Source organism: Sinohyriopsis cumingii, chromosome 4 (genome assembly GCF_028554795.1).
Source record: "Sinohyriopsis cumingii isolate HCF-2022 chromosome 4, ASM2855479v2, whole genome shotgun sequence".
Classification (NCBI taxonomy): Eukaryota; Metazoa; Mollusca; class Bivalvia; order Unionida; family Unionidae; genus Sinohyriopsis; species Sinohyriopsis cumingii.
In genome coordinates, this window is record NC_142964.1 from 45,596,213 (window position 1) to 45,614,949 (window position 18,737).

Here is an 18,737-nt window from a genome sequence, read left to right on the forward strand (position 1 = left end):
CACGAGCAATTCAGTAAATGCTATAGATACTTACAAACATGAAGTTTTAAAATATGCTATTTCCTATTTTAAGTTTAGTACATAAGTTTAACATTTCTAATACTAGCGCATATTTTTTTAAGCTATTTAAAAGTATGCAACCTAATTTCATACAGAGAAATAATTATTTAATTTCATAATGTCAGTAGTTTCATCCTTCTTCAAATTGCATAGCCTTAGCTAGGGCTAGATGGGCTTTAAACCCTGCTTGTATCCAGTCATAGTGCTCTATTATTATTATTATTATTACATAGTTGCTTGCTCAGTAGTTTTAAATTTAAATTGATATATAAACTGCTATTAGGAATTAATATTTCTATGGCAGTCATCAATAATTTTTAGTCCTCCTGATCATAGATGAGGAAAGCCTATAGGATGATGTGTTGTTTTTCATCCTTGCTGTCTGTATACCCAGTTACACAAGATTTTTATTGCTTCCCCTCCTAAACTACTTGGAGAGTTTTTGCACATATATTCATCCTGTGGTCTACTTGGTACCTAAATGAAAATTTAAAGCTGCTGAATGAACATCCAATATGGCCACCAGAGTGGCCATCTAGAAAATCTTGGTATTGAAATATGTCCTGAATGGATAGACATATCAGTATGGAGTTTTCATTAAAAGTCTCTATGTTAAGTTCTTGTTGTACCCAAATGAAAATGCTGCCAATCTGATGTCAATTATAGCCACCCAGCAGCCATCTTGAAAATCTTCTTGTCTCTATTTCTGAGCATTCTGATGTCTAATTGTAGTGCTGATCTGATGTCCAATATTTCCAGAATGTCAGCCATCTTAATAATCTTGTTATCACTGCTTCTTCTTAATGGAAAGGCATACTGACATGGGGTTTTCCAAAAGAATTCTAATTTTGTCTGATTGGTCCTAAACGAAACATGCTGCTCACATATCCAATATGGCCACCACAATGACTATGTTAAAATATCTTGTTATGGAACCTCTTTCTAAATGGATGGTGATAGCAACATGGGGATTTCACAGAAAGACTTTGTAGGATGTCTAGTTGTACATAAATGAAAATGGAGCCAGTCTGATGTTCAATATGGCCACCCAAAAGCCATCTTGAAAATCTTGTCATCTCTATTTCCAAACAGAAAGTCATATTCCGGAGTGATTTTCACCAAAAGGTTTGTTTTAGTTTTGTGGATTTAGTGCCATTTTTCTGTAAAAGGCTATACATGGTAGCCAGTACAAGGACCAAAAGACTTCTTATAATGTCTAGTTGGTCCTAAATGAAAATGGTGCAGTTTGCTTATCTGATATGACCATCGCTGTGGGCATCTTGAAAATCTTGTTACCAATACTTCTCCAGAATGGATGGTCATATTTACATGGAGCTTACACTAAAAGACTTCTTAAAATGTCTAGTTGGTCCTGAGTGAAATTGGTGCCACTCTGATGTCCAGTATGGCTGGCACAGCAGTCATCATGCAAACATTGTTATTACTGCTCCTCCTGAATGGATGGTCATATCAAATGAAAGATTTCTTTTGATGTCAGATTGGTCCTGACTGAAAATGATGCCAGTATGTTGTCTACTTTGTCCATCACAATAACCATCTTAAAAATCTTGTTATTGCTACTCCTGATTGGATGTTCATGTTATCATGGGGTCTTCACTTTTTAGATCTAGTGGATCCAAAAGGAATTGTTGCAAATATGATTTCCAATATGACCACTATGACTGACGATTTAAAATTCTTGATACTGCTGAAGAATATCAGAGATGATTTCAACACACAGCACATAAATGGTTGAAATGGTCTTATCTTCTATTCCTGGAAATTGTTGTCAGCCAGTAGAGATTCGGTCCTCAGCAGTAGAGATTCGGTCCCTTTTGTTTTGTTTACTTTGCAAGGATTTTATAACAGTTTTTCTCTTCCTGTGTGTTTCAGTAGAAACATTTGGCACATTAGTGTGGTGTATCACAATGATATAAAACCTTGTATTTAACTTTTCTAAATTATTAAATAAGTGTAAAACACCAACTGTTGTTTAATACATTTTACAGACAAGGAAACCAGATTAACTATAGAATTTGTAGGCAATATAATAAACATGTATTCTGATCTTTTTCAGCAATTTATTTTGTGTTTCTTTAACTTTTACAAAGAATGCTATAATAATGGAAAGATAATCTATATGTTTATCAGAAACAGATGCAAGTTCCAAATCGGAACTATCACACTTGACACAACTTGCCCAAAGCATAGGAGGAAAGGTTCCAAAAGCTCCAGGAAAGGTAAAGTACTATCTTTAGCTTATTTAAATCAGCTCTTCACTGAAAAAAATGAGATTTGAATGTTAATAGAACATAAGGCCAAAACGATTTTTATGCTCAGAAGATTTAGAATACAGCACCAGATGCCAGAATTCAACATGTATTATCTTCAAGTACAAGTTTCAATATAAGACATTTGATTGTACTGTCAAGGAGTCAGATGCTAGATTCTTGATTTGGGTCTGATACAAGTGAAACTTCTGTGGTGAATTGCAGGTGGGTCTGATACAAGTGAAACTTCTGTGGTGAATTGCAGGTGGGTCTGATTAATGTCCAATTTTGTTGTTTTTTTGCCTGTTTTCACCTGCCTAAATTTTGTATACATAAATAGGATTTGTTTTTCTTAATTGTTATAATACATTTTTACCATGCATAATTTTCAGGGTAAGAAAAATATGGGTATGAAAAATCGACAGAAGTCCAGCGCATCTCTTGACAAAACGGACACAGTTTCTGAGGTACTAATAATACTGGTTTCCGTGGTGATTGTTTGATTATTTATGCCATTTTTAAAAACAGATTTTGTCTACTTCAGACCCATAGATTTCAGATATTACCTTCCCAAACTTTTCTGAAGCTCATTTTTCACTTTGTCATCTGTGTGTATTTCCGAGTCAATCCATCTATCTGTCTTAATTCATCCATCAGTCCATCCTTCAATGCCCAGGATTAACCTTTGGCATATTTAAATAGTGATTGTTTCATTATAAACAATACAGTATTATCTACCATTTCTATTTGCTTATAAGTCAAGTCAAACTGTAAACAACAAAGATCCAGATCTGTCATAACATAATGCAACTGCAGATTAGGGTCTATGTTGTTTGTTATACAGATTACTCCTAACAAATGGCACAGAACCAGATCTGTCAGCGCATTATCTGGGTCTGTGCATTTTGCAGTTGAACTCCTCTTATAAGTGAGTAGGTAAGATACTCAAGGTTTGGTCAAGTTTGCTTTGGTGGAAATACAACAATTACTTTCATGCCAGGTGTGTGTGACCATCCATCCATCAATCAATTCCTATTCTACATTGAACTGTGTACAATGTGTAGTATATATATGTATGTTTTACATGCACTCATTTGGAATGCACTTTTGCCATCTGCTTATGATTGGAAAAACACCTTGAAAATGCTAACTTTGGAGTATACGTTTTTCAGAGTTGAGTAAGAATATAAAGTTTATGTAAGTTCAAAGAGTAAACAAGAATTATAATTGGATGGATAGATTAGATGCAAAATTAGAGCATATGAAATTTGTGGGTAATGATGGTACAGTGTGACCTTGATATAGCATGCTCCGTTATAACGCAAATTTGGATATAATATGGTCGCAGCGTGGCTCACAAAAATTTATATACATATATTTTTCTCGCACATGAAGAAAAAATCTTTCTGAAAAGTACGAAAAAAACTGTAAAAAGTGTATTATCATTTTGGGGAAGAGATCGCACATGAATAATACAAGAAGTTCATGGAGTGGCTCCTGAAATTTTATATGTATTTTTCTCATACACAAAAACAAAGTTTTTTCTTCTTAAAAGTACCAAAAAAAAGTGTAAAAGGCTTATTCTAGGATTGCGTAGAGCTTCGCCAATGTTACAAACTGTGAGTTTATTTTCCTAATTGTCGGCAAAATATAACATATGGTGATTTTTCTTTCATTGGCGACATTGTTGGCTGTTTAAACTTGCATATACAACCATTGGTTTGGAGAGGAGAATTTCATAGGCCCCATGAAAGAAAATTCAAACCTGATATAAAATGCACTGAAATTTATCTATTGTTAAATAAACAATTTCTTTGTCCATATTGACAAACTATCTTAACAGTGCATTGTTTATCCACTGAATTCAGACCTATATGACCTGTGACAAAATTATTGAATATTTTAAATGTGTGTGGATTTTTTCAATGGAATTACTTGTATTGTGGATTCAATGTATGTGATGAGATTTGCGGGTGAGTACACAGTGTTAATACTCTATTCATGCTATACATAAAATATGTGTATATAAACATTTTGCACGTATGTGTACCAATTCGTGGTTCTCTAAATAAAGTAAAATATTATATATGCCTTATCTGTTTTCACTACAGGTGTATTTCTCATTTAATATGCATTGCTTGAATCTTTGAACTATTTTGAAACCTCTTTTAAAAAGAACAAATTTTTATTATCTTTTTGGATTTCCTTTGCATGCTCAAAGTCTTGTAAAACCTTTCATTAGACAACCTGTTAATGTGTGATTAAGAAATCTTAGAGAAGTATGATTTGGTCCTACAATATGGAAAAATATTTTGTACTGTTAATTGCCTGATCAGATTGGTATTAAAGGTAATGAAAGGGGATAAAAAATCAGTTGACAATGTCCAAAAATCACCCATTTCTACATGGATGATTTTTTATACTTTCTTTAAACCTGATATAGTTGCATTTTGCCTGTAAAGTTGGCAAAACACATGTAATGAACACACTTCACAAACAAGCTTTGGAACATTAATCCCGTCATTGGAGAGTGGCATATCTCGTATAGAACAAAACACAGAGATGGCAGCGTTTGTGCTGATTGCATATGAAACACACATACCTGACCAATGCATACATATTAAAGGGTGAACCTTTACCAGAATGCATACCCTGCCAGTGTCCACTGACAGCAGAATCATTCATTTGACTTATGCCTGTTTTTAATTTGAAGCCCTTTAAGAAATTTTCTGATGATATACTGTCAGAAAAATTATGGACATTTTGACAGAATGTAGATTACAAAACAACAAATTGTATATTTTTATGATTTTTTTACCTTTACATTTTATATTATATACCTGGGACAGAATGTTAGCATGTGACTTTTATCTTTAATTTTTTTAAATATGTTTATTTGGAAGATTTTGTCTTGCAAGAAATTGTAGTTCTTTATCTTCATCATTTTAGAGCCTAACTTTTGATTGGCACCATTTAACCAATATTGTGCTGACATGCTGTTATACATAAATATATACAATGATTGTGGCTTTTAAACATTGAAGTCATTGTTACACTGTTCTATAAATAAAATTGTGATAAAGATGATGTTAAAAAAAAAATTGTTCCCATTTCAAAGAAAATCTGATTTTTTTTTCTGGATACTACCAGTATGCACTCTGTTTCATGTTTTCTAAAAAGAGTCAATATTCCCTGAAATTTTGGTCATGGTTCCCTTGATTCCCATGACTTTTTAAAGAGTCTCATTATTGATGGTTTCAGTTGGAAAGGTCTTGAATAAACTCTACAAAGAATTTCATTTTCAAATTTATAGGCAAATACAGAAGATCAATAGAAGCCTTGCAGGTGGAAGGAAATTATTGCTTGTGTTTTATGTTTTTTCATTTCCCATAATGTCTATCATTTTACTTCTTCATCATCAAGGCTTGTTATTATAATACATTTCTAGGCATTTATAAGCAATAACTTAGAATTGCATGGCTATAATTAGTAATTAAAAATTCATACAAAATCAAAATTTGTTTCATTGAAATATCATTTTTTAATGAACTGTCTCCAATTAATTTAAGTATTCTTTAGAAATTTCCTTAATTCATATGTTATAAATTGGTTTATGTAGATGTTGGTAGTTGTGATGTTCATTTTCATTTGGAACCAGTTGCCACTGTATATGTACACTTGATTTGCAGACAACAAGTTCAGTTGGATCAAAGAGAAGAGATTCTTTAAAGATTCCTGAACACATGAAGGATGCATTGACTCGCAGACCAAGCTTATCCAAGGAAGAACTAGAAAAAGAAATGGAGAGAAGTAAGATTCATATTTTTATTAACATTCTTTATCTGCAAATCACAGAAATTTATAAATTTATATCATACAAATTTTCCTCAAAACAGTAAGGAAAGTTGCAAACTTGCTATAAATGTATATCCACATATATTGCAAATTATTTATCAGTGTACAAAGTTTAAATTTTCTTGCAAGCAGCAAAATCAAGACACTGAGTCTATGTTTCCTCCCAATAACTTGCACAAAGTTTTTCATAAATTTTCGTATGGAGTTTTTGTGCATGATATTTAGACATTTTTTATTTTTCATAAGCAGACAACATTACAAAATATATCTGCATAAAATTATAATGTTTTGTGAAATTAAACTCATGGTCTTTACTTCACTTTAGTTTGCATGTATACAAGTTCTTAATAATTGCAAAGTTTTCTTGTTACATGTTGGACAGTTTTATCTAATTACATAATACTGAATATTGGTAACATTTTTACACATGTCACAGCCAAACCTCATCTTTAGTTCTATGTTAAAAACTTTTTCTTAATTAATATCAGATCATTGGAAATAAATATAAATGACAAAATTGAGTCCATCATTTCTTTTATGCTTATAATTATATTTCTTGACAATGAAACTAAACCAGCTTTTTTATATTTATCAATGAAATGAAAGAAAATTTGAGATAGAAGTACAGTAAAATTACATCATCAGAATCATGAATAGTGTGTTTTGATTGGTTGACATCAGGGATGATATTAATGTTGTTAAAATCTTGGACAGGTTAAGTGAATGAAAGTTTTGTCCTAATAATGAAATGATAACCATTACTGTATATGTGTGCTTCTAATTCAACAACTCTTTAGATACAGTGGATTATGAAGAAAAAAAACTAAAAAAAGAAAAGCTACATTTTAAGAAATACCAGATTTTAAAAAAAAGAAATATTAACTTTTAAGGAAGACTTGATAAAAAAATTCTTTGTTAATTGATTCAGCTAGATTTGGCTTTTTCAAGCTGTTTGGATAAGTAGTTGCACATACAAAAGATAACACAGTGAATGGATAATCAATGAGAGTGCATTGCTTAAATAAGAAAGTGTGAAGGAAATTGAATGGTCAAGTACTCTTAGTTAAGGATATTTTTTATCAACTGTTGAAAAGCATAATCTCAAATTTACCTTCATGATGTATCCATTGCAGGAGGGTTCATTGTAAATGGAAAAGGTATCAAGTTTTTGATTGTAATGGTTATGGGAATGGTTTGTTTGATCAAATTACATAGCACTGGGATTAGTCACTTTAAATTTGTCATCACATACAAGAAATTCAAGAATTATTATTCTGGTGAAGGTCCTTATCAGTTTTTAATGAGAAGCTCCCATTCATGCCTCTGTAAGGATAGTAGTGGTGTTCCAACTACCAGATGGAAAAAATTGATGAAAAAATAACAAAATTGCAAATGACAGAAAACAAAATCTGTTTTGCCTATTGTTAGCTCAAATGGCCATAAAGTTGAGTGAACCTTTGGTATATCTCATCAAGCATCCACTGTACGTTATCTGTGCTATTTTTAAAATCCCTTTTCTTACTTTATTTAAATATTGTACCTTGTATACAGAAGACCTGTATTAAAGGGACATCATTCAAGTGTCCTTTATTAAAATGTTTCAGTTGGGTATAAATCCACCAGGAAGATGCCTAAACAGTGTGAGCTAGGCTTTCAGTAATGAGGTGGGAGTATTCTTCTTTGTTAACTACCAAATGCTGTAATATTCGAAAGTTACACTTTTTGAGATAATAAAGAAATAAAGGAAAAGAAGTTGGGATGTTGTTGAATTGCTGTTAATGCCTTGCTGTACCATTTCCATGCTGTAAACACTGGCACCATGGTTTTTCCTTGGAAATAGTGTTCATAGTAACGGTTTGAGAATATGGACAGTTTTCCAATTTCATTTTAAATATCTGGAAATTAGAGGCTTGAAAATGCCTGTGTTGTCCATGGAATAGAATGGTCATTTTCCATCTTGCCTCTGGAATAGAATTGTACATTTTCTATCCTGACCATGGTATGTCCATGGAACTAGTTGGACTTTCTCCATCCTGTCCATGAATAGGCTGGATATATTCCACTGACTGTTCTGGAAAAAGAATAGCCATCTTACATCTGATCCACGAAAAAAAGAGTGGACATTTTTTACATTCTTCATGACAGGTTGTATATTTGCATACAAAAAAAGAGGCTGGAGATAGACTGGATAATGTGTCTGTACAGTAATTACACCCTAGAAAATTTCTAGATGTTACATCAGCATGATGTTGATGGGCTGTTAGGTTCATTGTTTTATAATATATGTGCATGTATGTATGTATGTATGTATGTATGTATGTATGTATGTATGTATGTATACAGACCACATACATTAAAAATAACATGGATGTATGAATGACGGTAAAGCATAAAGCAAATTGATATACCAGTACTATTGGTGCAATGATCTGAATATACAAACATTCTTTCAAATGCAGACATATAGATCAATGATGAATTTCCTCTCATTAATCAATAATGACATAAGAAAATAACATTAAACAGTTTTAATAGTCCCTTTTTTCTAAATGGATTTAACATTGTACATGATTTCATCGCAATCCTTTATTTTTTCCGTTCCCCTCTCCCTTGTCATGCATAAGGGGCAACATATGTAGGAAATATGGAGTGAGAGAGAAAAAATATTTGGGTTGGATGAAAACCTTAAAACTGAACTTGCACTAAGTAACCTACAGGAATATGGTTCATCATGACGGTATGTTTACACTTTCCTTGGGATTTATCTACAGTGTTTATAATATCAATGATACATAGTTGTGATAACATTTCGACACTATAAGTTAAATTTTTCAGTTATGAGGCACACACACTGTAACAATTTTAATGCTTTATTGTTGTTGTTTCATAATTGTTTCTATAACCTATTATAATGTTCTAAAAATCAATTTTTATTATTTAAATATGAAAATGTCCAAACGGCGCCCCTGCTGCCCCTCTCTTTCTTTTTCTCTCTCTCTCCCTATCTTTGGACCATCGTATCAAGATTGGGGATTTTCACTTGTGTCATACAACATTGTCTCTGGACCTATGAATGATGGTAAAGTTAAGTTAATCTATCCAAAGGAAAAGGAAGGAGAGAGAGAGACAAACAGACAGAGAGACAGAGAAAATTTTATGGTCAATAGTAATAAATTTAACTAAAGCAGAATAATGACTTAGATCAACTGTAAATATATTAAAATGTTTTAATTACTTCTTGTTGATTCATCATTTCACTTTGTTTCTATTCGACATTTAATTTTCATATGCCAGTGTGTGAATACCTGAGCGTTCAGTGTGTACAAGAATTTAGCATGTTCATAGTGCTCTACTTTCTTCCTAAAAACAATCTTTCATGATTGAATCATGAGTGTGTCTTATATTGATTTAATCAATGTGAATAAAAATATAAACTTAAAAAGACAACAATCAACTTATGAATTTATAAATGTTATTGTGAACAACAACAAAAGGTGTAGAGCTACGTTATGTAGTGGACACACTCACAGGGATGTGAGGAGTTCATTCACTCAGTCAATAAACAGTTGCCCGAAGCATATATTAACTCCCTTTCCTTGTAATGAAACATTTATACATCTCATGGTATACCATTGATACAGCGTACATGCTATATATATATATATATATATATATATATATATATATATATATATATATATATATATATATATATATATATATATAAAATCATGATTCTTGTAGAGATGTGGTTGACTACAAATTACAGTTTTTAATTACTTATGATTATTCACATTGAAGGCACATTTGCAGGTTTAAATTATTTTTCTCCAGGCTATAAAAATATCTTATATCTACAATGTGATTTTTGTGTGCATGGAGGTAATTGTACAGTTTTATCAGGTGTGCATGGAGGTAATGGTACAGTTTTATCAGGTGTGCATGGAGGTAATAGTACAGTTTTATCAGGTGTGCATGGAGGTAATGGTTCAGTTTTATCAGGTGTGCATGGAGGTAATGGTACAGTTTTATCAGGTGTGCATGGAGGTAATAGTACAGTTTTATCAGGTGTGCATGGAGGTAATAGTACAGTTTTATCAGGTGTGCATGGAGGTAATTGTACAGTTTTATCAGGTGTGCATGGAGGTAATGGTACAGTTTTATCAGTTGTGCATGGAGGTAATAGTACAGTTTTATCAGGTGTGCATGGAGGTAATGGTACAGTTTTATCAGGTGTGCATGGAGGTAATGGTACAGTTTTATCAGGTGTGCATGGAGGTAATGGTACAGTTTTATCAGGTGTGCATGGAGGTAATGGTACAGTTTTATCAGGTGTGCATGGAGGTAATGGTACAGTTTTATCAGGTGTGCATGGAGGTAATGGTACAGTTTTATCAGGTGTGCATGGAGGTAATGGTACAGTTTTATCAGGTGTGCATGGAGGTAATGGTACAGTTTTATCAGGTGTGCATGGAGGTAATGGTACAGTTTTATCAGGTGTGCATGGAGGTAATGGTACAGTTTTATCAGGTGTGCATGGAGGTAATGGTACAGTTTTATCAGGTGTGCATGGAGGTAATGGTACAGTTTTATCAGGTGTGCATGGAGGTAATGGTACAGTTTTATCAGGTGTGCATGGAGGTAATGGTACAGTTTTATCAGGTGTGCATGGAGGTAATGGTACAGTTTTATCAGGTGTGCATGGAGGTAATGGTACAGATTTATCAGGTGTGCATGGAGGTAATGGTACAGTTTTATCAGGAACATTTTCATTTTGGTGACTGGGTATTATACATTTCCATAAGTTATGATAAAATAGGAATTAAACTTACCAGAATGTATGACTTTGCTGTAACTGCAATATCCTTACATCTTGTCTCTTTGCACATATTTTCAGTCAAAATTATTGAGAACATTTATGTTATAAATATTTACTCCAAAAATGCACTGATGGAATAAAATGTTGATTTCTCTCTCCACTGTTATATTTGATATGGTTCAATGAAATATGCCACATGACTTTTTCACTTTCTTTACCCTGAAGTATAGTTCCAGGCATGCATCTGTTGTTGGGTCAATTTGTACAAGTGTCACTGTTTACAGTCAGTATTGATCCTTGTACAAGTTTCACTGTTTACAGTTTCCATTCTTGTACAAGTGTCACTGTTTACAGTCAGTATTGATCCTTGTACAAGTTTCACTGTTTACAGTCATTTTCCATCCTTTTTAGCCTCATATACAAAATTAGGTCAAAACTTGATTTGTAAAAAAAAGTTTGGTGAATTTTGGTGCATTTTCCATGCTTTTCACCCATACTTCGTGGATAAAGCTCAGAAACATTCATTGGACAACTTGTACATGTACCAGTATTTCTAGCCATGAATTTTCCAGGGTTTCCATGCTTTTTCCAATGAAAATAAAATTTGTCCTTGAAGAATATACATCTGTGTGGAAACAGTTCACTTGTACTACAAGCTTTCATGTTTGTGCACAAGTTTGTTTAGCGGGGTTTATTTTGTAGAATGTTTTTTATCAGGTTATTTTTCCTTGGCTTTAATGACTTGTTGAGTTGAATTTAAATTCATTTTGTCTTTAACATATTTATATCTTTGTCCTAACACTGCTCATAGTATATCAATGTTAATTCACATATACTTCAACCATAACACCACTGCATATAGCAACTGGTTCCTTTTCAAAAATTTGTCACTGATACAACTGCAAGATGTAGGCATCATATGGAATTCATTGTATCTGTCTGCCAATATATACATTCTCATTTGTGGCTATATTTCTTGATCCATCTATCTATCCATCCCTTTTCCATGTCTGGGCTAAAATGCAATGCACCTATTGAGCAAAACTTCTTGTGTGCATAGTTATGTCTAGTGATAAATTAACAAGTCATATGCACTAAATGATATTATGTATGTGTTCATCTGTTTGTATGTGTTCATATGTTTGTATGTGTTCATATGTTTGTATGTGTTCATTTGTTTGTATGTGTTCATATATTTGTATGTGTTCGTGTGTTTGTATGTGTTCATGTGTTTGTATGTGTTCATATGTTTGTATGTGTTCATGTGTTTGTATGTGTTCATGTGTTTGTGTTCATTGGTTAATTATGCCCATAATATCTTTGACCCAGTTTCACCATCACTCGTGAGGATTGGTATTAGGAATCATCTCAGGGAATGTAACTTGGCCTTATACAAAGTAGGTCACTTTGACCTCATTTTTAAACACTAACATCTGGATGCATTTGGCTTAAAGAAGAAACCTGTTAATTGTGCATCAAAAGGTAAAATAATTAAGGCCACTGCGACCAAAATAAAAAAAAATGGATTCTGTCCATTAACATTCTATACCACAGATCTTTTATGGATAGCACATGGTATATGGAAGAAGCCTCTTAGCTTTGGGGTCAGAAGGTTATGTCACACAATGAATTGTCTTAATTTCTTTTGTTTGTATGTGCTCATGTGTTTGTATGTGTTCATACGTTTATATGTATTCATATGTTTGCATGTGTTCATATGTTTGTATGTGCTCGTGTGTTTGTAAGTGTTCATATGTTTGTATGTGTTCATGTGTTTGTATATGCTCATATGTTTGTATGTGTTCATATGTTTGCATGTGTTCATATGTTTGTATGAGCTCATGTGTTTGTATATGTTCATATGTGTATGTGTTCATGTGTTTGTATGTGTTTATGTCTTTGTATCTGTTCATGTCTTTGTATGTGTTCATATGTTTGTATGTGCTCATGTGTTTATATGTGTTCATATGCTTATATGTGTTCATGTCTTTGTATGTGTTCATTTGTTTGTATGTGTTCATATGTTTGTATGTGTTCATATGCTTATATGTGTTCATGTGTTTGTATGTGTTCATGTGTTTGTATGTGTTCATTTGTTTGTATGTGTTCATGTGTTTGTATGTGTTCATTTGTTTGTATGTGTTCATGTGTTTGTATGTGTTCATGTGTTTGTTTGTGTTCATTGGTTAATTATGCCCATAATATCTTTGACCCAGTTTCACCATAACTCATGAGGATTGGTATTAGGAATCATCTCAGGGAAAGTAACTCGGCCTTACAAAGTAGGTCACTTTGACCTCATTTTTAAACACTAACATCTGGATGCATTTGGCTTAAAGAAGAAACCTGTCCATTGTGCATCAAAAGGTAAAATAATTAAGGCCACTGCGACCAAAATAAAAAAAAATGGTTTCTGTCCATTAACATTCTATACCACAGATCTTTTATGGATAGCACATGGTGTACGGAAGAAGCCTCTTAGCTTTGGGGTCAGAAGGTTATGTCATACAATGAATTGTCTTAATTTCTTAGTAATTTATCTCAAGTGCGCAGAAAACCTTTAAGGTGTTTAGGAAATATTTGCAAATTAAAAATTTTAACTACTGGTAAACCGTAACAGACTTTTGATAACGGTGACATTTGTGCTGGAGAAGTGACTGCTGTGTCTTGCTTCAGACTAATGTGGGCTTGACAGAAATGTTATTTGCACAGTAGCTTTAGTTCAGATTCACATAGCAGGTCTAAACCCTGTGGATGGCTTGCGGTTGGAGTAAGAAACAGGTCTATCAGTTTGTGGGTCATAAGGTCAAATGTCACTGACAGAAAAATGAACCAGTCATTTCTGAATAATAATTTCAGTTCTCAACCATGTACCAACACCAAAGTTTTTACATGGCTTATACTTGATTTTGCAGCCAACAATCAAGATCTACAAGTCCAAATGAGAAAAATGTTTTCAGCATAATAACTTGACTTTGAGATCACATATCTTTACCAAAGTTTGGAGAGGGCTTGTTTTGCATGATGATGTTTGTTCTAGATATTAAATTCCTTGACTTACCCTTGTGGATTACTGGCACTTTAGGTAATAAAGAAAAAACCTGTAGAGTTTGGCGCTTCAAAATAAATGGTCTAGGGCATGTTGAGTCTAATCAGAAAATAATAATTTCTGCATAATAAAAGGTCAAGGTCATTGAGACCCATTGGTCAGCAATATCCAGTGCCAAGCATCCTTTCAGCCTGTGCCTTATAATGTAGAGGACTATTAAATATAATTATGGTTGATAGAGCTCTTGTTTATGCATATTTTCCTCTGTGTGTGTGTGTGTGTGTGTGTGATTTGGATTTTTAATGTAGCTTTAACAATTTTTCAGTCATATTACTATGATGTCTGCAGTGTGACAGTTTATAGTGATGTTTAGCACTGGTGCATCATGTCACAGACATGTAGCATGATGTCCCACCCAGTCACATTATCCTGACACCAGGCTGATCAGTCCTAACACTAACCTCTTAATGCTGAGCACCAAGCGAGGTAGCTGTCAGGACCATTTTTGTAAGTCTTTGATTTGACTCGACCGAGGATCAAACCCACAACCTCCTGCATCCAAGGCGGATGCTATAACCACTAGGCCACCAGAGCAGTCTCATATTTTCCTCCATTCCAGGCTGTATAAAATGTACCATTTTCATACAGCTCATGTCTATGCATATTTTGCCCCATACCAGTCTGTATATAATGTATCATTCATAGAACTCTTTTTTGTGCATATTTTCCTACAGAATATGGACTAAGGTTTATGCTTGAAAGGTTTTACACTATGGCAGATATATTTATTTTATCACCTTCCTTTTCAATATGTTTAAGATGGAAATGTGCATTTAGTTTGAATTGGAATATGTGTTATAAAACATTTTTGTTACAATGCAGTGTCCGAGATGGTGGATGCCACATTGTCAGGTCCAACTTTACATGGCATCGGAGAGGGTCTGACAGAGGAGGAGTTAGAGCTGGCTAAACAAATTCTACAGGTAGGATAGTCACACCTCAGACAAAAATGTCAGTTAACAAATTCTACAGGTAGGATAGCCACATCTCAAACAAAAATGACAGATAACAAATTCTACAGGTGGGATAGTAACACCTCAGACAAAAATGTCAGTTAACAAATTCTACAGGTGGGAAAGCAACACCTCAGACAAAAATGTCAGTTAACAAATTCTACAGGTAGGATAGCCACATCTCAAACAAAAATGACAGGTAACAAATTCTACAGGCAGGATAACCACACCTCAAACAAAAATGTTCCACAGAAAAGGATAACCTAAATCCTAAAAAATTAGAAATCTGTAAATCATTTTATCACAGAAATTTTCATGAATGGGTTGGTTGTATTTTTCCAGTATAAATTTAAACTTTAAATACTTCTCAAGAATGGAATTTTAAAACGCTTAAGTACTTGTATTAAGATTTAATACTTTGGGTTTTCCTTTTCACATGAGGATGAAAAATGTCTGACAACATAATAATCCTCAAAGGAGAAGAAACGGTTGAAAATGATAAACTTTAGCGAAATGAATTTATTACACCCAACCACTAACAACAACAACCATTCAGGAGGGGTCCAGTAATGGCATGGATGGATCATATGACCAAAAGGATTTAAGAAATGTTATAAATTGCTGAAACTAAAAATAGTTCCTATTGTAACTGGCTCTCCAGTTGATTTGTTTCTGATGTCTGATTATAATTTGTGATTCATAATGTATTTTCTGGATGTATTCAAACAGTTTAAGATGACTGAAAATGAACAGTATTCAAGACATCATAATACAGTGTGACCCTGCTATAGCATGCTCTGTTATAACACAAATTTGGATATAACACGGTCATGGTGTGGCTCTCAAAATTTTGTGTACATGCATTTTTCTCGTACACAAAAAAAAAATATTTCTTTCTTAAAAGTATGAAAAAGATGCAAAAAGTTTATTATCATTTTAGGGAAGAGATCACATATGAATAGTACAAGATTATTGTGGCGTTGCTTCTGAAATTTTATATGTATTTTTCTCATACACAAAAAAGTAGTTTTTCCTTCTTAAAAGTACAAAAAATAACATGCAGAAAAGTTTATTCTGGGATTGTGTAGAGCTTTGCCAGTGTTGCACACTTGGATTTTTTTTTCCCTTTATGGCGGCAAAATATACCACCTGGTGATTTTTTTTTATTGGCAACATTGTTGGCTGTTTAAACTTGTATATACTACCATTGGTTTGGAGTGGAGAAATTCAGAGGTCCCATGAAAGGAAGCTGCAAACTGTATATAAAATACACTGATTTTTATCTATTGTTACGTAAACAAATTCTTTGTCCATATTGACAAACAGTGCATTGTTGTATCATAATCCACTTATGTTGACATCTAGCATGAGTACTGTTTGCTGTTAGATATCTGCATTTTTGTTTTTGACATTTCTGGTAACGGAGATCAACTGGACGAGGCATTATCTTGTAATCTATCTTTCGTCAAATTTTCGGCCGCTCACTAGTAATTATTATATTTACATAGACTGACATTTGTATGTGGACGGTAAGTAAAATTCCTTTTCTTTTCACTCAGAATTCAATCCTTCAGAACGCTCACATTTTCTGTAATAATCCCTGTCATCAGACCAGAACACATGCATCTCTATCATCCATTGACCCTTTGTTAAATTTCTGACACATGTGGGAGGCAGCATCATGCTGCTACCACAAATGTAAATAAAAAAGAAAAGAAAAGAAAAAAACACATCTTACTTACTGGTTTATTCAGTAGGCAGGGAGGAACTGTAACTACAATCAACCAAACGATGGCCAATTCCTTTTTAAAAATGTACCCAGATAAAATAGTTTGCTGAAATTTCAAAGAAAACATTACCTTTGAAGCACCAATTGTTATGAAAACATACTCAGCAATGGAAAAAAATTCAATCTCAGTCATGAAGTATAGTTATTTGATGTTGCCACCACAATAATAAATGGGCATTTGTTTGGTTCTCCAAAGCTGTCCTTAGCTGTTACTTCAATAACACATGCACACTTCATCAAAGAAAGCCAACTACAATCTTCACTAAAATCAAAGTACTTTTCTTCAGTGGAAGTCAGTACCAAACTTAAATAAAAGTAATGGAATCTGATCTATGTTTGCATTTTCCATTGTGACTTGAACATGTTAACTGTGCCTTGAAAGTTTCCTTTTTGCAGGGAAAAAGGTTATGCTTCCAAACGCAATCAACAGCGGCTTAAAACGCAAACTAACTTTTACCAACTTGGGACGTACTGAAAAGTAAATTGTTTTGTCACTCATTACATGATTTTGCTATGTTTTTCCACTGAATTCAGACCTATATGACCTGCAACAAAATTTATTATTTTAAATCTCTGTGTGTGCATATTTTCAATGGAATCACTTGTATTGATGATTCAATGTATATAATGAGATTTGCTGGTGAGTACACGGTGTTGATACTATATTCATGCTATACATTAGACATGTATATATAAACAATATTCACATACATGTACCAATTTGTGGTTCTCTAAACTATTATATATGGCTTCTCTGTTTTCACTACAGGTGTATTTCTCATTTAATATGCATTGATTTAAGATGGTAACTGTGCAGATGAAGCACTTATTTTACTGCCTGCATTTATTACCTATCCCTGCTGCAAATTTGTTGGCGTACATCCATCATTTTCTTTAGCTAACTGACCTAGTTGCTTATAACATGGTTCAGTCTATAACATGGTTGGGTTCTATGGTTCCTAACTACCATGTTATTGCGGGGTCACACTGTACTGTGATTCTGAAAGTATAGCTGCTTGCATAAATTGCAGTCAATGGTGGGAACACATTATTAAATGAGGAAAAATAAAAGTAATATATGCCAAATTAAAACAGTGATATACTGAACAATTTACCAACCCAATACACAAGCTTGAAAATAGATTTGCATACAAAAAGGTATATTCAAGTCACATGGTTGACCAGTAACAGGGCTGTGGATACAAATATAAATAATTGACATTGGATGATGCCATCTTAAAAAATGCATGAGCTGTAAAATAAAAACTGAGAAAGGGAGAAGACATTTCATTTTAATTTCCAGATCATAACGTAAGTTGTGATGAACAAATTTTAATTTTTTTGCAACATGGTATGGTTAATATATTCTCTTTAATTTAGGGAATAACGCAATTGATTTTGAGGTCAGTGGCTCTAAGATGAAGGTTATTGGTGCTACTATAGATAATTGCCTATGCATTTCAATTTTAGAAAACAGAATTCAAGTAAATATAGCACATTTGTAACCCATAGCCTCAATTTTGTAATTTGTAATTAGCAAATTCCAATAGCAGAAAATAATATTGTCTACAGAATTTAAAATGGTTCAGATGTTAACCTTGAAGTATTAGTTATAAAATCTGTTTCAGATTATTTTCCATTTCAATAAACTAGATTTACCTGGTGGGAGTATTTCATTCTTTGAGCAACCTGGAAGTAACAGCCACTGTAGAGATAATATTATTTGGAGTTACTTCATTTCATTGAAAGAAATAATGCATGGATAGCTCATTTGGTAGAATGTCAGATTAGTAATCCAAGGATAACAGGTTTGATACCCACCCAGGCCAGAATAACAGGTTCGATACCCACCCAGGCCAGAATAACAGGTTCGATACCCACC

At 33.2% G+C, this 18,737-nt stretch overlaps 1 protein-coding gene across 2 annotated transcripts in view; it reads left to right on the forward strand.

Annotated features, from left to right (window-relative positions):
• LOC149801080 (uncharacterized) overlaps window positions 1-18,737 on the forward strand; it is a 157,392-nt gene that overhangs the window by 99,998 nt on the left and 38,657 nt on the right. For both annotated transcript variants that reach the window (XM_089955114.1, XM_089955115.1), the window contains exons 11-15: window positions 2,212-2,300; window positions 2,723-2,797; window positions 6,020-6,140; window positions 7,319-7,342; window positions 14,936-15,036. In XM_089955114.1, coding sequence (XP_089811240.1) covers window positions 2,212-2,300; window positions 2,723-2,797; window positions 6,020-6,140; window positions 7,319-7,342; window positions 14,936-15,036 — 410 coding nt within the window. The remainder of the gene's footprint in view (window positions 1-2,211; window positions 2,301-2,722; window positions 2,798-6,019; window positions 6,141-7,318; window positions 7,343-14,935; window positions 15,037-18,737) is intronic.